Here is a 23268-nt window from a genome sequence, read left to right on the forward strand (position 1 = left end):
CCTCCCGCCATGCCCCGCCCCTCCCCGCTCCGCCCCCTTCCTCTTAGTGCTTCCTCCTGGCCGCTCCACTGCGTGAAAAATTCCAGAAAGGCGAACGGCTCTTCTCTAAGTGGGAGCCTGCCCCTTTAAATACTCTTCTATCGGAGACTAGCTAGTTTATGGCTTCCGGGCATGCGCACGGCGAGGTGCGGAGGAAACCCTGCAGCGGGACTTGAGGTAGAGCGGGCTGAGCTTCTTGGCGCCACGTGGGCTTGTGCCGGGGGCGATGACAGCATTGGCCTTGAGACCCTGACCCTCTGTCCCCAAGAGGAGCGCGACGTGAGCTAGTATCGCCCTTGAGTTAGGCGGGGATGGGGGAGGAGAAGACGCCCGTGGAGCCAATGGCTGTGTCGGGGGTGCTTTTGAAAGCGCCTCAAGTCTGTGCTGCAGGAGACAGTCCTGCTGGTTGGTGGCAGAAGTAGGAAGTAGGAGTGAATTAGGTGGAGCATTGGCGGTGGAAGGAACAGGAGGAGCTACTGTCCTTTTTTAACATCCTTCTAGACTCTGCCCTTAGCCACACCCCAAATTCCCAAGCCTTGGGTCAGCAAACTGCCTTCTCCGTGTCCGCCCGGCAGGCTTACCGACACATCTGTTGCACGGGAACTCAACTCTGGATTCCTTGCTGCCCTTCAGCACGGTTCCACTCTTACTAAGATGCTTGGTTGTAATTCCCTCATCGTTGTATTCTCAAATTGTTCTCCTATGCCACTAGCTCAGAATGTTTTCATATTTTCTTGCTACAGCTGAGCTCTTGATCACGTCTTGTTGCTTTTGATCTCCTCTAACTGTTCAACTAGGTTCATCCTGCTCAGTACTATCAGTCATCTTACTAAAACATCTTTTAGGATTGTGTTATTTTTCTGCTCAGACACCTCCAGTGGCCGGCGATTAACCACTGAATGGATTCTAAGCCCCTGACAGGGCATTAAGTGTTTTACCTAGTTCGGCACTAATCCGGCCATATTTTCCAGAACTGTGCTAGAAAACACTTTGTCCTCCTGCTCTGTATCTGGGTTGTTCAGTTTTTTCTTAACCCGTTGCATAGTTTGCTCATGCCTTTGCCTCATTTCTGTCTCCTGAACTGTTTTGAAAATGTGGCCACTTCTTGCATTATGCTTTACTGATTATTCTAGCCAAAAGTGACCCCCTCTTTCTTCTTCTTCACTCTTACTGCTCTTATTTTGTACTAGTCATTTTTATTTATTCAATAATCAGGTTTTTTTTTTTTTGGTTGATTGACCTTTTATTTTTTTTCATTTATTTTTATTAGTTGGAGGCTAATTACTTTACAATATTGTAGTGGTTTTTGTCATACATTGACATGAATCAGCCGTGGATTTACATGTATTCCCCATCCCTGTCCCCCCTCCCACCTTCCTCTCCACCCGATCCCTCTGGGTCTTCCCAGTGCACCAGGCCCGAGCACTTGTTTCATGCATCCAACCTGGACTGGTAATCTGTTTCACCCTAGATAATATACATGTTTTGATGCTGTTCTCTCGAAACATCCCACCCTCGCCTTCTCCCACAGAGTCCGAAAGTCTGTTCTCTACATCTGTGTCTTTTTTTCTGTTTTGCATATAGGGTTATCATTACCATCTTTCTAAATTCTCAATAATCAGTTTTGATTGTGTGCCTACTATGTGCTTGATTCTGTTCTAATTGTGAAATAATCAGTGAATAAGGCAGACAGGGTTCTTGCTTTCATAGAGCAAACATTCTAGTTGGGGTAGGTATATAGTAAATAGTGAGGTAAAATGATTAAATAGCAGTGATATGAAGAAAATTAAATAAGATTTTATGAAAAATAGTGACTTGCTGGTTTCTTCTGATTATTGGTCAAGGAAGATCTCTTTAAGGATATTATTGAAGAGGGACTGATTTAATCAACAGGAACAGTTGGCATAAAGGAACTGAAGAAGACCAGTGTAGCTGGAGTATAGTGGATAATGGGGAAAGGGTACAGGATAAATTTGGAGAACAGAGTTCAGGATCTTAGAAGTCTTTGGAAGCCAGGGTGGGTAATTTGGATTTTATTATAAATGTGATTAAAGGGTTTAAATGGGGTTGTGATATGATTTAATTTGCCTTTTTAAATCATCATTCTGGCTACCATGTGGAAAATTGACTGTGGTGGACTACTAATAGAAGCAGAGATTAGAGGCCTTCACAATGTATAAGAATTTCTGGAATGGACATATTAAAATAGAGGTGATGAAGGGGCAGTCGGAGTAATCAGAGAGCCAGATGCTTAAAGGTGATGCAACTTCTGGTGGTGAGAAAATCAAAGCTAAGATGGAGACAAGGTGGAAGGTTTGAGGTTGAGATTAAGGAACTGAGGGACGGTGATGTTAAATGGATCATCCATGTGGATGGTCGTGGAGGTGGTGCTGGATAGTAGGTTTTAAGCTAGGTATTAAAGACATTAGTGATGAAGAATTGTTCTGGGACCAGAGAGAGGGTGGCAGCAAACAGTCCAGCCTGATGGCATGAACTTCAAAGGAAATGGGATTTGAGGGGGTAGAGGAGGAAGAAGTGGTTTGGAAGGAGCAGTGGCAAACAAGGAAAATATTTACAACCTCCAGGTCCCCAGGTGGGTATGAAAGGAAAAATAGCTGTCACATAGAAGGACTACGGAAGAAGCAGCCCGAGGGAAATAGCCAGGTTTCAGTTCAGGCAAGAAACTGAGGAGTCTGTGTAGAAACTGTAGGAAATTAAGAGATGAGGAAAAATAAATATATCCTATTTATTTCCTAGGAAAGTAGACTATTAGGAAATTTCTGTGAGTGCCACGTGACAGAAAGGATGGAGTGGAAGTGGTTTTCTAAATTGGTTCAGATGAATAGAATACACTGTAGAAATAGGATGCAGGTCCAGATGATGTATTACCTGGAGAGCGTGATGAACACAAAGGATGGAGCAGTACCAGTTCCTTGGGCATTTTATCTTTCCTGAAACTCCATGTGATAGCCATGGGTTGTGCGAAGAGTGAAGGTTACTTCAAGAAGCTCTGTAAATGTGTCTTCTCTCTGATGCCAGAGAGAGATGGTTGTAATTTTCTTATGGGTCAACTGAAAAAGTTTGTATCTGAGCTTTCATGAAGGTTTAAGGTCCAAGGTTAACATAAGCCTTCCTTGAAGCCTAATCACATTGCATGATGGTTTTATTTAATTATTTTTTTTGGCCATGTGCCTCGGAATCATGCCCAGCAGATCTTAGTTCCCGGACCAGGGGTCAAGCCCTTGCCCGCTGCATTGAAAGCTTGGAGTCTTAACCACTGGACCACCATGGAAATCCTGTAGATTGTTTTTAGAACTTCATTATATGTCAGTGTGGACTGTTTTTTTCCTGTCTTCTCCTCAGCCTTTCCCCTACCCCTATCCCTCCTTATATAAGTAGCTAGTCACAGATTCTCTGAAATTAACTGGAAATTTTAGGTTTCAGGGATGGAGTTCAGACAAATCATTGTAAAAAAAAAAGTGTATGTTCTAGTCTCTTCTTTGTTGGTCTACCAATGATATTTTAAAAGTGAACTTGATCTTCCCAGTGCACCAGGCCCGAGCACTTGTCTCATGTACCCAACCTGGGCTGGTTATCTGTTTCACCTTAGATAATATAGGGATCGGATGGAGAGGGAGGTGGGAGGGGGGACTGGGATGGGGAATACATGTAAATCCATGGCTAATTCATTTCAATGTATAACAAAAACTACTGTAATGATGTAAAGTAATTAGCCTCCAACTAATAAAAATAAATGGAAAAAAAAAAAAGTGAACTTGAAACTAACCCATTTTAATCCTGCAATTTTAATAGATAAAAGCCTGGAGTGGGTGAAGAGTCAAGATGCAAATCACCAGACATGCCATCTTGGTATAGGAGAGTCAAAATACACATGATATATAGAAATAAATTAGTAATGTTATTTAAGGGGACTCAGAATTGGAAGGGAGAGAGAGAAGCAGAATTAAATAAATCCTGCAAACCTATTTCTTTGTTTGTTATCCAGATTTTTTTTCTTCCTGGTAATTGATCACCTCTGTTTCTTTTGTAGGCATTGTTCAAGAATGGAAGAGGATACAGATTTCAGAATCAGATTTAGTTCTTTGTGTTTCATAAATGATCATGTTGGTTTTCATGGCACCATAAAAAGCTCACCAAGTGACTTCATTGTTATTGAGATTGATGAACAGGGAGAGTTAGTTAATAAAGCCAGTGACAAACCTGTTTATAATGTTAGTAAAGTACTACCTGAGCCAAATAGTTTAGCTAAAAAAGCAAAACTAGATCTTCAGATTTTATCTTTTGAAGAGACAAGCAATCAAGAAGTCAGTACTTTGGCTGGGAGCTCCAGTGATGACCACAATTTTGTGCCTTGTTCAGAAAAGGAAGATACTGTCAGAGATAGAACTTCCAAAGGTGAAGAAGAAGATGTTGATGTATTGGGCTCCTTGTTAGATGAAAAAACTAATGAATTACTGAATCAGTTTGCCTGTGATATAAAAGAGAAGTGGGACTCTCAAACTGAGCTAATTGGACCATCTCCTGAATTCTCGTTAGGCAGAATCCTTGACAAGAACCAGAGGGCTACCTTGCATAGTGCTATTAGGCAGAAATTTCCTTTTTTAATAACTGTAGGAAAAAACAATGAAATTGTTGTAAGACCAAATCTTGAGTATAAAGAACTTTGTCACTTGGTATCAGAAGAGGAAGCATTTGAGTTTTTTAAATATTTGGATGCAAAGAAAGAAAATTCCAAATTTACCTTTAAACCTGATACAAACAAAGAACACAGGAAAGCTGTCCACCATTTTGTCAACAAAAAGTTTGGGAATCTTGTGGAAACCAAATCCTTTCCTGAACTGAATTACAGTGCTGATAGTCCAAGTGTAGTGATAACTGTAAGGTTTCGGGTGAAAGCACACAAACACTGGAAGAGGTCTCTTCATGAATGCCAGGGAAGAAAAGATATATACACAGGTAACTTAATATCACCACCATTTTCTTAGGTAAACTTAGATAAAATTGCGTGAAATCTGTGTAATTTCAAATGAATTAAATAGATATGTCCAGAGGGATACTGAAAACATTATATGGGTCCTTTTTGAAATGGAAGATAAGCCTTTCAAAATATACTAGTTGTAAAATATTAGCCTTATTGATGAAAGTGTGATTAACACATGTTTATAGTTAATGTATTCACAAATGTATAAAGTTAAAGAATTACTTTGTTTAATAAATCTCACAGGGGTGAAACTTGATTTCATATTTTGAGAGTTATCTTAAATATTTGGAGAGAAGGAAAATATGTTTGCTGTACTTGGGGAAGTGAAGAGAATACCTTGTAATCTAGAACAGCGGGACTTCATAGCTGATGGAAAGAATCCTGCAGACTTTCAGGGAGTTCCTTCGTTTGACCCTGTCCATCTTTTAAAGAAGAGATTCTTGAAATTTTGCATTCCTTATAATCATCAAAAGGGCTTTTGAGAGATTTCTAAGCCCTGATACCAGTTTCTGATTTTTACTCTATGTAATACACTTTCTTGGTCTGTTTTTCACAGTTTTCAGTTCCTAGCCAGGCTCTTCCTAAACTTTTAAGATATTTTAGTGATGTCTGTCTAGTTCCATAGGTTTGGTATATTTAAAATACTATTAGTTTTTTTTTCACATTATTACTAATTGTTACTCAAAGTTTTGGCTCCAGGACTAGTTGTTTTAAATTATTATGGATCTCAAACAGGTTTTGCTTATGTTGTAATTATGTTTAACTTATTGGCAATTTAAAATGAATTTTTAAAAATATGAATTTATCAATGAAGTTGGTCAAAAGGTACACACTCCCAGTTATAAAATAAATAAGTCCTGGAATATAGTGTACAGACAGCATGATTGTTATTGTTTTGTCTCTAAGTCATTTCCAACTCTGCAGTCCCTCTGGCTGTGGCCTGCTAAGTCGTGTCCGACTCTTTGGGACCCCATGGACTATGGCCCGCCAGACTCCTCTGTCCATGGAATTTCCCAGGCAGGAATACTGGAGTGGGTTGCCATTTCGTTTCCCAGGGGATCTTCCCGACCCAGGAATCAAACCTGTGGATTCTTTACCACTGAGCCATCAGGAAGCCTGTATAGCATGGTGACCATAGTTAATGATATTGTATTGTATATTTGAAAGTTGCTAAGAAAATAGATCTTAAAAGTTGTCATCACAGGAAAAAAATTTGTAATTATGTGTGGTGATAAATGTTGACTAGACTTATTGTGGTGGTCATTTTATAATATGTTCAAATATAGAATCATTATTACAGATTTTAAAAAATTTCATAAATAATATACGCCCTGCATATTTTTGAAAGTTGCTGTTTCCATGTTTTTAGAGATTCTTCATAGATATAAAGAACATATAGATCTTTCTTTTCTTTTGTTTTAAACATGATTTCTAAAGAGCAGATATTATAAGCTTTTGTTTAGCTATTTCATTTATTCAGAGATAGATTTCACACCCTTCTACTTCCTGAGTCAGGCTTATGTTAAACGTTCATTTTTCTTAGAGTGCTCTTCAGAGAGACTCTTGTAGTTCCTGATGATGGTTACAGGAGTTGAACAAAATAGAGATTATTCTGCAGATTACTTTGAATTTCCTTTCCATGATCTGAAGGAAGAGGGCAGTCCTTTGAAGTGTCTTATATGGTGCACTGAGGACTGAAATATTTTCTTGCTGTCAATGTTGGCAGGTTATATAGGCCAACAAGTTGGTGGGGGTGGGGGGTGGTGCTTGGTGGTAATTATTACTGGGCTTGTTCCTCCTTCCACTTTTGCGATCTCATTCTCACCTTCTCATCTCATAGACATTTGAAGGATCTACCACCAGGCAACAAGCTCTGTTTTATTTACTGATTTCCTGGCCTGGAACTCCCAGTCTACCGGGTACATAAACTTACAGAGAGAAATTATGGCATGGTGTTCAGTGTCATGATGTAGATAACGACAGCTTGTGAAGACATGTAGGTTTAAGTAATTAACTCCTTGTAGCGTTCCTGTTTTCATCTATTCAACAAATATTTGAATACTTACTATGTGTTAGCCTGAGAGTGTAATGGTCAATAAAACAAACATGATCACTACTTTGGGAGCATTCAGCCTTGAGAACCTGGAAGGAATTTGAGGGAAAATTGCTGTGGGCCTTGGATCTTGAAGCATGAAAAGAAGTGTGGCAAATAATAAATGGAGGGAGCGTGTGTTTTAGACAAAAGACCTCCATGCACACAAGTCCACAGCAGTGGAAGGCTTTAGTTCGTCCAAGGCTTGTGACAAGTTCTCTGGGTTACAATTATAGGATATATAAGATAGCCCAGTGCAGACTGGAGGGGTGGATTAGGGCCAATATGAATGCCTAATCAGGGAATGTGGATTTTTTTTCTGTAAGCCTTTAGTGAACCAACTAGCATTTTAAGAATGAGAGCTGAAATCTGTGAGGTTTGTATTTTACTGATTGTATTTTGATTAAAAAATACTCATCTAAATTAATGATTTGATTCACTATAATGATCTGTCAGTTTGCTAAGAATGTAAATGATGTATTTAGCTGCCTCTTTTTGTAATTGAGGATTTTTTGTTTGTTTCAGCTTTTACCCTACGAAAAGAAAATCTAGAAATGTTTGAAGCTGTTGGTTTTTTAGCTGTCAAACTTGGCGTGATTCCTTCGGATTTTAGTTATGCAGGACTTAAAGACAAGAAAGCCATCACTTATCAAGCGATGGTGGTTAGAAAAGTAACACCCGAGAGGTAATAAGATGTTTAAAGGATAGAACTTTATTTTCTTATTGCATCAAATAAATAAATACTAGATTAAAAACTGAGAATGATGCTGGGAGCATATTAACCTCACTATCAATAGTAATTGATTATAGGCTTATTGAGCAGCATATTCTGCATTAATAGTATAATTATCTTCTAAATAAACTTTTATTATTGTAAAAGTAATACATGTTGTAGAAGATTTAGAAAAATATAAAAATATATTAAATGTCACTAAAATTTCTCTTACACAGAAATAACCACAAAAACATTTTGGTCTGTTTCAGATGTTTTTCAGAGACTATGATATATGCAGATGCTACAGAGGGCTTTTTTATATATGTGAAAATCGTACTGTATATGTAATTTGTATTTTACTTATAAAAATAAAATAGTATTTTTGATGAAAATTTTTGTCATGAAATATTTCAAAGTCATGTTCATTATATGGACTAATTTGTTTAACTTTCCCCTATTTTGGGATATAGAAATTTGTCCCAATTTTTCAGTATAAATACTACTGTGATTAATTTTATTATACTTAAATCTGTGCCTTGTGGATTCTTTCCTTAAGGTAAAGTTCAAAAAAGTTGAATCATTGGACTAAAATTCTACCTGACTTGACATATTCAAAATATATTAATCTTTAGTCATCAGATATTTAAGTACTATTTTCTGGTAGATATTTTTAAGTTCTTATATGAGGGGCAGAAAAGTGTTTATGATTTTGTCTTTGTGATCAAGAAGTATACTGTACTAAGAAGGAATGACTTTAGATGTTGAAAGGTATTTAGATGTTAAAAACTGTTTTTTAACTACCAAAGACAAAATATTTTATTAGTTTCTAGGAGGATAGAGTAGTTTGATTTGGCTTATGGGTATGGAATTTTAATTACCCTGTAACAATAGTAAGATTTTAGCAGATGCAGAAAATCTGAAGATATTTTGGAGGGCCTGTAAGCTGAACAGTCTGCCTGATAAAGCAGATGGTTCCTTTAAGGACTACAGAAAATATAGATGTAAAGAAAAATTTACATCAGTTCTTATAGGATCTTAAAAGTTAGGATAAGACAATTGGAATCTAATATTGGTGAAGAACTGAAAATTTGAGTAAGGAAGTGTTCAGAACAGAATTTTAGGAAAGTCCTCTGGCGCTTGTGGTTTTTTGGTAACATTGGAGAAAAACTCAGGAGGAAAAGAGCAGTCTAAGGACAGAAGAGCAAAGAACAGCTAAGAGGTTCTATCACTTGAACTAAGGAGAAGTCAGAAGGCTACACAGAGTGATAGCATTAGGAATATGTGTTCCAGTTCTTAGAATAAGTCTGTTAATGTAATTCTATGATAAAGGGTTTTTAGCGCACATTTGTTGAAATAAATGAAAGATGTGTTTTTGAAATAATCCCCCAGGTTTTCAGTATTCCAGTATAAGTGATTGTCTGCCATCTGTCATTTAAACTTTATTTTAGATAATTTTTTACATTTTTAACCTTTTGAACATATTAATAATTTTTAACAGTTTAAACACAAACCATTTTTTAAATGTAAGAGTTAACTGAATCTAAATGATAAATGATTTATCATTTATAGGTTGAAAAATATTGAAAAAGAAGTTGAAAAGAAAAGAATGAATGTGTTTAACATTCGGTCTGTAGAGGATTCCCTTAGACTTGGTCAGCTGAAAGGAAATCACTTTGATATTGTCATCAGAAATTTAAAAAATCAAATAAATGATTCTGCAAACCTGAGAGAGAGAATTTTGGAGGCAATTGAAAATGTTAAGGTAAGAAAACTGCACTGTAGAGTATTTTAGGAAAATCTTTATTTACATTGAGATATGAAGGGAAATTTTTTCTTTTGTATATTTTCTTTTTATGTGTATGTATAATTATTTTTAAAAAATGATAATTGGGTCCATTTTACTTATTTTTAATTTTTCTTCTTAGTATATATCTTTGTATCGAAAAAAAAGAAAACTTTAGTGTAATTAAAATATTGTATAGACTCCCCCAGTTGGAAGGGTAAAATCTATCTGTTTAAAAGGACAGATTGTTTTTTTTTTTAAGCGTCTGCCATTTAGAGTAGTATTACAGGCAAAGAGATTAATATGGGGGGAGACTTTGTTCAGCATTTCTTTTCAGAAATCTTTGGTAAATAGTTTTTATATTACTTTTCAGAATGTTTTTTCTTTTCAATCTAATTTTGAATTTTGCTTCAATGTATGCCAATGGCAGATCATATACATTTTATTATTCATACAGTAAAAAAATTACTTACTGTAAGTTTTAAACTTATATTTGCTGGGCATCTAAATGTGCACATATAGCCATAGCCTTCATTCTGATCATATAGACTGGGCGAGCAAACTTTTCTCTGTGAAGGGCCAGAAAAGAAATGTTCGTGTTTTGTAAACAAATGGTCTCTGTTGCATCTCCTCTAGTGCTATTGTGTGGAAGCATCCTTGAACTATACATAAATGAATGAGCACGGCTGTCTTCCAATAAAACTTTATATACAAAAACAGTGGTTACAGGGCCAGATTTGATCTGTGGGCCAGTTAAATAGCTTGCTAACTCCTGATCTGGACCAGAAATTCTCAACCTAGGGTGTTTTTAAAAAATTTCAATAATCTGTTTTTTTCTCCCAGACTAATTGAATAAGAAAATTTGGGGATGTAGCTTAGGCATTAGCATTTTGAAAAATCTCCCTAAGTGATTCTACTCCACAACTAACATTGAGAAACTCTGCTGCAAGTTTCTGACCACAATTTTCATACAATTTTATGCCTCTCCAACAGGAAAACAAACAGAAACCAGATTTTAATCACTGTTATACCTAACAGTCAGGAAAATATTTTCCCCAAAGATATTTAGAATCCTCATATAGTTATTTTTTCCTTTTCTCTAGACCTACCTAAGATTCTTTTTTTTTTCTTCTTTTCCCCCTGTTAAACTATTAGAAAGATGTCTCTTATAAAAGGGAGTGGGGCTTTCTGAACTCTGATGTCATTTATTGCCCATCTTTCATTTGGTACCTATCCATATACATTTTTAAATCTCCATAGGAATAATCTTAGATTTAGCCAACTGTCCTTTAGTTCTCATGATGAGGGGAAGCGAGCTGAGAAGTCCGGAAAATAAGAAATCTTTGGAGTTTTATTTTAAAGGGTTATAACTCAGATTGCTATAAACATTTTATTGTAATCAACCCTGAATAACTTGGCAGGGGTACTTAAAACTCTTCTGGTGTTTTTAGGATATTGTCTAATGTTATTTTTCCAAATTTGAAATAGTTTCAAGTATTTAACTGTGAGACTTAATACAGGGGGTACTTATTCTATCTGCAGTTGATCTTAGTGGCGTGAGGTCAGGATGCAATTCCTTGTGTAGCATGCTGATTACAGATTATCTTTTGTTTGCATCTTTTGTTGAACAGTCCTGAAGTTGGTGCTCAGTAATCATCATTGAATGAATATATTAATATATTCCCCCCATAGAGTGAGTGTAGAGAGCTCTTTTGTCTTTCAGGAAACCATATGGGCCTGTTTGCTTTGTGAGGACATGTTTAACCACTCACCATTGTCCTCAATGGTTGCAGTAGTAAATACCAGTTTTCTGTTCCTACTGAAGTGATGCTGTGCCATTGTCTTGGCCCAGACTTTCAGAAACTGAGATAATCAAAAAACCAACCATTATACACAAAAAAGCCAGGACTTGCTCTGTTTGAAAATAAATCTGCTTCATATTTGAAGCATCTGCAGACAGCCGAATCCCTGAAATCAGAAGGAGCTTCAGGGATCAAAACAGATGCAGTACTAGGTAACCAATTCATCCCAGTTTTCCTGGAACTTTCCTGATTTTAGCACGAAGAGTCCCACATGCCAGAAAATGCCTCAGTAATGGGAATGAAAAGTCACATATTTTTTAAGTTTTTTCACTTATTTTCTATTTTGCAATTATTTATTTTTTTCCTTTGTATTCTTTAACCACATAGTGTTTCTCAGCCCACTTGGTATCCATGTGTGTATTGCCAATTACAGGATTCTTTTATTACAATAAAGACAAAGACTTGGTTACATATTTTGACACAATAATTGTATTTATTTATTTTAGTTTGATACTGTAACAAAGAACCATAGGCAAGGTGATTTTTAAACAAGAGAAACATACTTAGCATAATTCTGGAGGCTAGAAGCCTGAGATCAGGATGCCTGCCTGGTCTTCCTATTGTATTCACATGTAGTAGAAAGAGAGTCCGCCTGCTCCACCACCTTTTCTCATAAGAGTTCTTATCCTATTCATGAAGCCGGTATCATCATGATCTAATTACCTCTTCAAGTCCCCACCTCCAGATACCATCACACTGGAGGTTAGGGTTTCAACATGTGACTTTTGGGAGGACACAGACATGAGTCTATAGTAATATATTTTTAGTTAACTGATTTTTTGTGTGTTTATAGAATAAAGGGTTTGTGAATTACTATGGACCACAGAGATTTGGGATGGGAAGGAAAGTTCACACAGACCAAATTGGATTGGCTTTGCTGAAGAGTGAAACGGTATGGATTCTGAAAAGATATGAACTTACCTGTTTTGTCAGATGTACTTACTACATGAGCCAGCTCATTGCTTTCTTAACCCAATATATAAATGCATGTATACCCCCATATATATGTACTGTACTACATTACATCATGTTTATTGAGCAGCCACTATGTTCATGATAGCACTTTTTAGCAAAGCAGATGCTGAATAATATTTGTTTCAATGAATGAATAGTGTAAAAGAAGAATGAATTGGAGGCTAGATTGAATGCCCTGTTTTAAGATCCTTTCCTACTCTAAGATGCATACTTAGAAATAAGTTGTAGTACTGGAGACAGTGATAAAATACAGGAACTAGTAGTTATCTTTTCTTTAAAAGGAACATCTTTTAATCTGTTTATGTTTTAAAAGAAAATATTAAAGTTGGGAATTTTAAAAACTTTTATTTACATTTATTTTTTTTTTTTAATTTATTTTTAAGACCAAAGACAAAGAGTTCTGAAGCTTGAGAACTCAAATGAAATTAGTGACTTGCCACTTGACTATGCTTGTTCGCTCACCTTTTTTTGTTGTGTGTGTTGGATAAGCCTGAGTTTTATGTCATCAGTTAATACTGTGTTCTTACTTCTATGATAGAGGCAAAAAATGACAGAATAAGATCTATCAAGTTGTGTCAACCACTTTTCCAGTCCATAAGATTTTAAATCTGTGTATTAGGTTGCCTTGCTCTGGAGGTTAATTCTAAATTGTTTAGCTTATGAATGCTTAAAGATAGAATCGCCATGTCAAATATCATGTTAAATGCCTATTCTATCAAGATGTACCATTTTTTTTTAAAGTAAGTAATTTGTCATTTTCATCTAACACATATTTGCTTGTTTGGTCTTTAAAGGTGAAGGCTGTAAAATTGTTTTTTACACCAGAAGATTTGGATGATCCTGTAAATAGAGCAAAGAAATATTTTCTTCAGACTGGTACTTTAAAAGTTTCTTTACCTCATATATAGCTAGGCAGGATATACAAGTGTTATATCATCAGGATAGCATTCTTTACAACATAAATGTGATAGTAAATAGACTGTAATATATTGTATATTTAAGCATTTTTATTACGTGTCCTAGGTACTCCATTTTTATGGGACTTTTGTATAACTCTTGCTTCGGGGTTGGGTGAGGGGAGAGATGCTTTATGAGTTTTTCTTGGCCTAAATCCTCAAAAAAGATAGAGTTCCCAATTCTAAACTGGCATGGATAGAAGTATAATTCCCTGCACTCAGGAGACTGAAAAATAAACTAAATAAAAGTATATTTGTTACATCTGGTACTTTGTGCATTGTTTTTGATCTAGTTTCCATTTAGCCCTGATTGCTAATTTTGAAAACTTTAGCTCAGTATATGTAGAATACTTAATGAGAAGCACTAAAAAAAATTTGTTATGAGTGTGGTTCTAGAGTCAGTCTACATGGGTTTAATAATCAACTTTACCTGGAGAAGGAAATGGCAACCCACTCCAGTACTCTTGCCTGAAAAATTCCATGGACAGAGGGGCCTGGTGGGCTACAGTCCATGGGGCTGTAAAAAGTTGGACCCGACTGAGCGACTTCACTTTCACTTATGTATCCTGCTTGACATGTTTCTCCTTCTTAAGAATCTTCTGACTAATTCTGTTATCTTATAATGTATACTGTGGGAGTGGGTCTGGTAAGATCTTTCTATTGTTAGTTCTAATCCTGCTATCTTAAAATGTATACTGTAGGAGTGGATCTGGTTAGACCCTTACAACCTTGAAACATTCTTTGATTTACTGTAATAACAATTGAAATAGTCTATAGCTCCCGTGCTAAGACTCCCTTGCTAAGGGGGCACCCTCTGTCCCCTTCTGATGTCTGTGTCAGAAGCTTTCTCTGCTGCTTTCTATACTTCAATAAAGCTCTGCTACACAAAGGCTCTTGAGTGATCAAGCCTGGTCCCTGGTCCTGAAGCTAAATCTTTGGAGCTCACAAATCTGACATCGTTCATGTGGTAAGCTATCAGAACGAAGTACTGATAGAGGATACAGCATAAATGAACCTTGAAAGCATAATGCTAATAACGTGTGGTCTTTCTCTTGACTCATCAAGGTGTTTTTCATTTGCTATTTAATGTCATTTAAGTAAAAAATTAAAATGATAAGTTGTTAGCATGAATTTGCATTCTTTTTATTTTATATGCTCATATACCTTATATTTTTACACTTTATGCTAAATTCTGCTTTTAAATGCAAATATAAGAGCAATTTAACTCATGCAAACTCATCAAACTTACACAATTTGCATTTTATAGTTTGTAGATACATATGTATTTTGATTTTACCAGAATAATGGAAACACTATATTGAACTAACTAACTTGCTTTTATTTCACTTCTGGATGTGTATGTATTCTATCAACACTGTCTACCTTTGGTTTACTGATGAATAATGAAGGAAATGAAGTAGAAAAATAATATATATTATATATAATAATAATATTAATCTGAATAAGAAGTAGTACTACTAAAAGTTAATCATATGAAATACTGATGAATAAGGAATGAAAATAAACTATGAGTTGCCTGTCAAAAAAAAAAAAAAAAAATCAACTTTAGTACTTCCCGGCATATAGTCTCATGCAAGTGATTTAGCCTCATTGTTTTAGTTTCTTCATCTGCAAATTGAAGCTAATAATGATACCTAAAAGACTGTTAATATTTAAATAAAATAATAGATTTAATGCTCTTGAAATAGTGCCTGGCTTATTCTGAATACTGAATAAATATGTGTATGTAAGTAGTAACAGCAACCATAAGATTTTAGATTCATTAAATATATGAACAACATATATGTGCATATTAAATTTCACTTGCATAGAAATAAAGGACATCAGTTTCTAATATCTCCATTTTTAATTATGTACATATTATATATATAATGATTAATAGCTGAAAAATATTTTTATGCCACACCCAAATCTGTAAACCATATGAGCATTTCACATTGTTATGAATAATCTAAGTAATACTAAAACAAAGTTCAAAATTACATCTATTGTGGGTCCTGAGAAAATAATTTCCTTATGGCAGTGATTGTTAAACTTGTGTTTAACGTTAAACGTGTGTGCAAGAAACCTGGTGCATTTGTTAAAACGCTTACTCCAAGGCCCTACCTGAATAAGCAGCTTTGCCATGGAGTCCAGTAATCTAATTTTAAAAAGCATGCTGAATAGTAGAATGACTGAAGGATCCAGATGTCAACCCTTTCTTATTCAAAAAATTCTGTAAAGTGTCCGTAATAGCTCTTTAAAATCTCAGCTCAGGGACTTATATAATGTTTTTTAAAAAAGTGTTCTAAATAACTGCAAATTAGTTCATCTCCATCTTGAAGTTGGAGTTACTAATGTGCTCTTTTTAAAGCAGGGAAAGTGAATGAACTAAGAGTAATGATTTTTAACAAACAAAAAACCTCTTCAAATGTAGCTCTGGTTTATAGTTGGTGCTGAGCCTCATCTTCATATTCAGGTTCCCAGGATAGCTCAATTCATTTAGAGAGTGTGGTAAAGCTCTTAATAACTGGCCTTGAATAAAAAGAACTGATTGATCCCTTTGTTTCAGAGGATGCTAAAGGCACACTTTCACTGATGCCCGAATTCAAAGTTCGGGAGAGAGCACTGCTAGAGTCACTGCACCGCTTTGGCGTGACAGAGGAGGGCTGCATCCAGGCGTGGTTCTCCTTCCCCCATTCTATGCGCATATTCTACGTTCACGCATACAGCAGCAAGATCTGGAATGAGGCAGTATCTTACAGACTTGCAACTTATGGCTCAAGAGTTGTGGAGGGTGACTTGGTCTGTTTGGATGAAGATGCTGACAATGAGCAATTACCAAGTAGTAAAGTAAGTATCATTTCATCAAGAGTAGTTATGTACCAGGAGGACTTATTTTCAGAAACTCTTATTTTAGAAAAAATTTAAAACTAAACATGCTTTTTTTAAAAAAAACTTGTATTTGCTCATCGGCTTCTACTCTGCTGACAGCTGACACTTAACATATCATTAAATAGAAGTATAAAAATGGTCAGTGGTATGAAGTGAGAGTTATAAAGATAGTAAGCCTTCCTTAAAAGAACACGTTCTTTAGAAAACTACACAAGCGATTCTTGAATCAGGCTTCCCAAGTGGCTCATTGGTAAAAGCATCCGCCTGCCAATGCAGGAGATGCAGTAAACACAGTTTCCATGCCCAGGTTGGGAAGATCCCCTGGAGGAAGAAACGGCAGCCCACTCCAGTATTCTTGCCTGGAGAATCGCATGGACAGAGGAGCCTGGTGGGCTACAGAAGGTGGGGTTGCAAAGAGTCAGATAAGACTGAGCAACTGAGCACCCACCCAACGCATGGAACAGGCTCCTTAAAAATCAAAATCAAAACAGTGCAGATGGAGATGTCATTCCTGCCACCACTTTATTGTGATTTCCTCTGCCACTGTCAGAAAATCAATCTCTTTTGGCATATTTCCTTCTAGACCATTTTCTATGCTTTCCCATAAATATCCACAAGAAGTGGATTTTTATTGTTTGTTAACAATGAAAAAAGCATACAGAATTTTGAGACTCAAAAGTCAAACTATGAGAAGGAAAAAGAATGAAATTTCTATAATAATGCTATATAGGATATGAAATGTCATTTCTTTTATATAAGTGTGGTTTTACAATTTGTTTTTTTCTCTCTTAACAGTATCTTAGAGACATTTATATTAATGAAATATAATTTGTCTTATAATATTGATCCTTCCATTTCCTCCGTGGTATCTTGGATATTTTGGATATTGGTATTTCCAACTAGTATTTTTATGGTATTTTAATATCTGTGGATTTGACCTAAATAATGAAATTGAATTCTGTAAATCACATAAAGAAATTCATTTTATAGCATTGTAATGCCAAAAGAGGAGACTATTCATCATTATCTTAATTCAATCTCAAAAATATATTTTAAAAATTAATGAAGGGATTTGCGTAGTGCTTTTGTATATAACATAAAATCATTGAACTTTAGGGGAGAAAAATATTTTAGACACTTCTTTTCTAATTCCCATTTCATAGAAATGAAAATTGAGACCCAGGCTGGAGAGGAGACAGGTTAAGTGGTGTAGGTAGCAGAATTCAGAAGACCTAGTTGTCTCATTCTTAGCCCAGCTTGGTCTCTACTAGAGAAATCATGGGTATAGAAAAGTGTCAGCATGCGGAGATAGGGCATGGTCCTATTTTTCAAAAATGGAGAAAAAATAGACTGAATTTACCATAAAGGATGATTTATCTAAATTAACCGCAGAGTTTTAGATGTATAAGTTAGGATTTTTTGTTGTTGTTTGTTTGTTTCAAGTGATAGAAGCCTACCTTAAACTAACTTAAGGAAAGCAGACAAGAATTTCTTGGCCCTCATAACTGAAAGTCCATGATTGATTCAGGTACAGCTGTATCAAGGGGCTAAAACAGTGTCCTAAATCATCCATCTCATTTTCTTCATCTTTCAGGTCTGCTTTCCTCTCTGTTAGATCCATTCTGTTTCTTCTTCAGAAAAGAAGTCCTTTATTTCCTAACAGTTTCAGTCAAAGCTATGGAATTGAGTCTCAGAATGGCTTAGTTTGTATTCCACGTCCCCAGACCAGTTACTGTGGACTGCAGTGTGTGATTGGCAAAGCCTCTGTTCCAAGAACTCCTTCCTGCACCCATCCCACCCAAACCACAATCAAGAACTGGGAGGGAAGCTCCCAGGAAATTGCAGATACACTATCAGAAAAGGAGTCAAGGCTGAGTGATGAGTGAGCCAGAACAAAGAGGTCTGCTTTACTATGCTATTAAATGAAAGGCTTGTGAATATTTAGATAAGAAAGTGAGGGACTTCCCTGGCGATCCAGGGTCTAAGACTCTGTGCTCCCAAGGCAGGGAGCCTGGGTTCCATCCCTGGTCAGGGAATTAGATTCCACATACCACAACTAGGAGTTCTCATGCCGCAATAAAGATCCTGCTCGCTGCAACAAGATCGAAGATCTTGGCGTGCCATAAGTAAGACCCGGCACAGTCAAACAATAAAATCTAAGAAAAATTAAGAGAAAAAAAAAGTGATCACTAGGAGCTTCATTAAGAATGGTCATTTAACTGAGACACAGATTCTGAAACTGCATAAAAAGAAATCTAGCAGCAGCTTAGGTTTTATTTTACCTCATATAAATGGAAGAAGAGCTATGTCTATTGATTCCATTTTTAATACTTTTCAGAAAACATGTCCTTTTAATTTCTTGGCAACACATTATTTAGTAAGTCAGCCATTTCTAATTCAGATTTTCAGAAGTTCAAGTTTACTTTGACAAGATATAGCAATAATCTATATGTCTCATAATGCATGTGTCTCATAAAACTTTGTTCCAGATAACATTTGCAAGGATATTTTTGTGATCAGGATTTTGTCTGCTTTTCCTTCAGGAGATATAGGAGAAAAGAAAACATTTTCTCTTTCACATTTCACAGAGTTTCCTTTTATTAGCAGCAAAAGATATCTATATTTTTTAAATCGATTATTTATACTTTATTAATTAGCACTGAGAAAAGAAAAGGCAAGAATTGGAGGCTCAGGACATAAAATATGGAAAATATGGAAAAGAAAAAGACAAATTAATATTTGTAGAATATTTCATGTTGCGCATCTACATTAAAAATTGTAGGAAACTATAGGAAACTAATCTGAGTCCCTTTTTGATAGAATTACTAGGCCTACTGCTGCTGCTGCTAAGTCGCCTCAGTCGTGTCCGACTCTGTGCGACCCCATAGACGGCAGCCCACCAGGTTCCCCCATCCCTGGGATTCTCCAGGCAAGAACACTGGAGTGGGTTGCCATTTCCTTCTCCAGCTCATGAAAGTGAAAAGTGAAAGTGAAGTTGCTCAGTCTTGTCCGACTCTTAGCGACCCCGTGGACTGCAGCCCACCAGGCTCCTCCACCCATGGGATTTTCCAGGCAACAGTACTAGGCCTACAGATGTAGCTTAATTTCAGGTGACTTGGCAGATTCTCATCATTTTTTTGTGAGTAAGATGGAGAAATGTGAATTGCACAATGGGAAAATCAGGTGAATTCATCTTTGTGGAGCTGCCATGTGACAAAAGAATGGTTAATTCATCAGTTGATATCAGCATGGAGGGAGCTCTTTAAAAGAGCTTCAGTGTTTTGTACTTGAAAATGTTCGTTCAATATTTTCACAAATTGCTTAAATTGTAGTATTTTAGGAATGGTTATGACTTTGTGAAAGGCAAAGAGCTGGAATTGATGATGCAAGAGAGATCATAGCCCCATGTATTGTGGTCAGATCACATCTAGAGTATTATGTCCATTTCTGAATGCAGCAGTTAAAATGGGTTCTTAACATGTAAACAAACAAATAAACCCAAAATGAAAAACCAAAATGGAGGGATATTATTGATCTGAGTAGGGAGAATTGGGAAAGCAAGCAAGTTTAGAGAAGATCTAGGCATTATATGGTGAATGCTTTAGGGAAATGAGACTGTGTTAATCCTCATGGAGTGATGGTAGCTGCCTTTATACTTTTGAGCTTTCATGTCTCAGAGAAATCAAAATTATTTATTCTGCATCCTAGAGCAACATTTCTCAAACTTATCATTCACTTCTTTTTTTTCTCATGTACGTGTGACAATTATTACTAGTCTATGAAACACATTTTCAGAAACACTAGTTCTCGTAGTGATACCTGTTGGGGACAGAGTTTGGAGAGGGATTTCATGGAAACAGATTTTTGATTCAGTGTAATAAAAAAAAAATACTTTGTGATTTAGAAAAAGATGATTGGTAACTGAGGTGAGGGTGTTGCTTCAGAGTGATAAGCTGCCCCAGTCTGTTTCCCCTGCAGTTATCAGGTTAAAGCAAGCAGAATCATTCTCATTTTTAAGTAGTCTGCTCCGATAGAAACAAGCTGTGAAAAGATCTTATTTGAGTAGGAGTATATTCAGTTAAGAAGTTGTATTATACATAACAGAGTTAGGAAAAGTTGAGGGAATTTGGAACATTTGAGAATCATCTGTATTTTCATCATGTTTTTAAAAAAATAGGTTCATCTAGTAACCGAAGAAGAGGAATCAGCTAACACATATGCAATACATCAGGTAAACTTGCTTAAAAATTAGTATCATTTAGATTTAAATGTAGACATTGTGCTGAAAAGACAGTATACTAATCGTTTCTCCTCCCCACCTCCTTCTTTCTACCACTTTTTATTCAGATATACTTTATATATAAAATAAAATACACTTCTTAGTTTATAGTTCTATGAGTTTTGATAAATGTAGACAATCATATGACTACCACAAGAATCAAGATAAAGAAATTTCCTGTCTCCCTCAAACTTTCTGTGCCCCTTTGTGTCACCTCTCACCCCTGCCCCAGCCCCAACTCAGCTATTTTGTGTCCTATAGTTTTGCCTTTGAAAGAAGGCCATTGAAATGGATTCATAAAATATATGTGATTGTTTGTGTCTGGCTTCTTCCAATGAGCATAATGAATTTGAAATTTCCATGTTGTGTGTAATTGAGTTTTTTACCTTGTGCCTTTTCCTGACTACATGTTGGTTCCAGTTAAAGGAAAAATATCTAGAAGTCATCAGCAAAGGAGGAAACCTCCACAAAATGTAGTTTACTCATGAGCAGCTGAGAAACTAGAAATTAATCTTGCAGCTTCTTGTGTGCATTCATGTTTTTATTAATAAGTAAGCAAGGAAAATGTAAAATTGTCAAGTTTTATGTGATGGAGCAGTATGGATTATTCTTTTTGTTCCAGAAAGAATATGCTTTTAGCATTGTATGACTGCACAAAGATTAAATCTGTTGGGTAATTAGATGTACCTCAACTTCTTGTTCCATTTCTTATACCTTAACAGCAATTTGTCAAATAATATCTGACTTGAGTTGGTTACCTTGTTAACTAAGAATCCTTCTTGATTTCAGTTAGCTCTTCTTTTTGCCTGGCAGCATTAAAAAGAATCAAAATAGTGTACTATCCAGTAGACTGTTTTAGACCGATTATAATGTTTGTATTCTGAGTGTGTTTTTACATAGTCAAGTCCCAGTCATAGAAGTAAATTTAAAATATGATTGCATATGGACTTCTCTGGCAGTCCCGTGTTCAAGACTCCATACTTCCACTGCAGGGAGTGCGTGTTCAATCCTTTGTTAAGGAAGTAAGATCCCATGTGCTGTGCAGGGTGGCCAAAAAAAGAGAGAAATGATCATATGTTTTCTGAAGGCTGTTTCATGTACCTTTTTTTCCCCTTCCCTTGCATAGGTGGTTCTTCCAGTGCTTGGATACAATATTCAGTACCCGAAAAACAAATTAGGGCAGTGGTACCAGGAAGTACTCAGCAGAGATGGACTACAGACATGTAAATTTAAAATACCTACCCTGAAACTGAATGTTCCAGGGTGCTATAGGAAGATTTTGAAACATCCCTGTAATCTCTCATACCAGCTGATGGAAGACCATGTTACTGATGTCAAGAAGGAAGGTTCCCACATTGATGAAGCAACTTTATCCCTTTTGATCTCTTTTGATCTTGATGCTTCGTGTTATGCTACAGTTTGTCTGAGGGAAATAATGAAGCATGACTTTTAAAACTGATACCCTTGATATAGTCATGTGTGTGCCACTTTTTAAAGGAAAGTGAAATGGGAGCTAAAACTTCTTGAGTGTCTACCATGTCCTAGGAGCTTTATCATTGTTATCTCCTTTAATTACACACCATCCCAATGAAGTAGGAATTTGTTACTCACATTGAAGAGAACATATAGCTAGTAAGTGGCAAGATCTGAACTTAAGACTCCAAAGCCTTTTTTTTTTCTATTATCTGATGTCTCGATGACCTTTATTCTGTGCTATAAAAGTTAAAATCTTTCTGGACTATTAGGAGCATACTGCAAGATAACATTAAAGAAGGTAACATTAAAGAAAAACTTTTGGAGTAATGTTTATATCCCCAGACTCCTTGCTTAAAATGTAGATTAAACTAAGTTGTAATGAAAACATATGGTTGGAGAGAAAGATGAAGCATTTTGTTAATTAGTGCCATTCTTTTCTATTTTTGAAAGTATTGATCAGAACAGTACTTCAGGAAAATATTCTCTATTTATTAATATGATATGCAAGGAGATCCAAGCAGTCCATCCTAAAGGAAATCAGTCCTGGGTGTTCATTGGAAGGACTGATGTTGAAGCTGAAACTCCAGCACTTTGGCCACCTGATGCGAAGAGCTCACTCATTTGAAAAGACCCTGATGCTGGGAAAGACTGATGGCAGGAGGAGAAGGGGATGACAGAGGATGAGATGGTTGGATGGCATCACCGACTCAATGGACATGGGTTTGGATGGACTCTGGGAGTTGGTGATGAACAGGGAGGCCTGGTGTGCTGCGGTTCATGAGGTCACAAAGAGCCGGACACGACTGAGCGACTGAACTAAACTGAACTGATTCCAGGGTAGTATTAGTATGATATCCCCTTTGTGAAATAAATGATCTTTAATGAACATTGAAATAAATTTTTATACAGTTTCTTTATTTTGACATATACTGACCCCCCCACTTTTTTGTAATTTTTGTTCTATCATCTAGAACATAAATTTTTAGAGTCAGGTCTGTGCTCAGACTCCAGCTCTGACACTTACTAGTGACTGAGTGTTATTGATTCTTTTTGAGGCTCATTTAAGGAATCAAGATGGTACCAACCTCATAAACAACACCTAATAGAATTATCTCCACCTTTTTAATGTTTCTAGAGGAAGAAAACATTTTACCCATTCTGAAATTTAAATATGTCTTAAATTTACTCATTTAT

At 36.2% G+C, this 23268-nt stretch overlaps 1 protein-coding gene across 5 annotated transcripts; it reads left to right on the plus strand.

The window, feature by feature from the left end:
* The first annotated feature begins 52 nt into the window (after positions 1–52).
* Positions 53–22972, plus strand: PUS7L (pseudouridine synthase 7 like). 5 transcript variants are annotated; one of them, XM_020885219.2, is made up of 10 exons: positions 53–216; positions 3252–3365; positions 4091–5016; positions 7659–7818; positions 9418–9610; positions 12287–12385; positions 13263–13344; positions 15997–16277; positions 20497–20550; positions 21725–22972. In XM_020885219.2, coding segments are annotated over exons 2-10 (2124 nt in total). In that variant the 5' UTR covers positions 53–216; positions 3252–3363; the 3' UTR covers positions 22052–22972. The 5 variants fall into 5 exon arrangements, with proteins under 5 accessions (XP_020740878.2, XP_070310643.1, XP_020740877.2 ...); XM_020885218.2 differs by lacking the exon at positions 53–216 and adding an exon at positions 223–2632; XM_070454542.1 differs by lacking the exon at positions 3252–3365.
* Positions 22973–23268: the final 296 nt, after the last annotated feature.

The sequence above is a fragment of the Odocoileus virginianus genome, chromosome 24 (genome assembly GCF_023699985.2).
Source record: "Odocoileus virginianus isolate 20LAN1187 ecotype Illinois chromosome 24, Ovbor_1.2, whole genome shotgun sequence".
NCBI classification, from domain to species: Eukaryota; Metazoa; Chordata; class Mammalia; order Artiodactyla; family Cervidae; genus Odocoileus; species Odocoileus virginianus.

Coding starts and splice junctions, on each gene's coding strand:
- PUS7L (XM_020885219.2), top strand. Junction 12,386..13,262: donor CTTTGCTGAAGAGTGAAACG/GTATGGATTCTG, acceptor TGGTCTTTAAAG/GTGAAGGCTGTAAAATTGTT. Junction 20,551..21,724: donor ACACATATGCAATACATCAG/GTAAACTTGCTT, acceptor TCCCTTGCATAG/GTGGTTCTTCCAGTGCTTGG.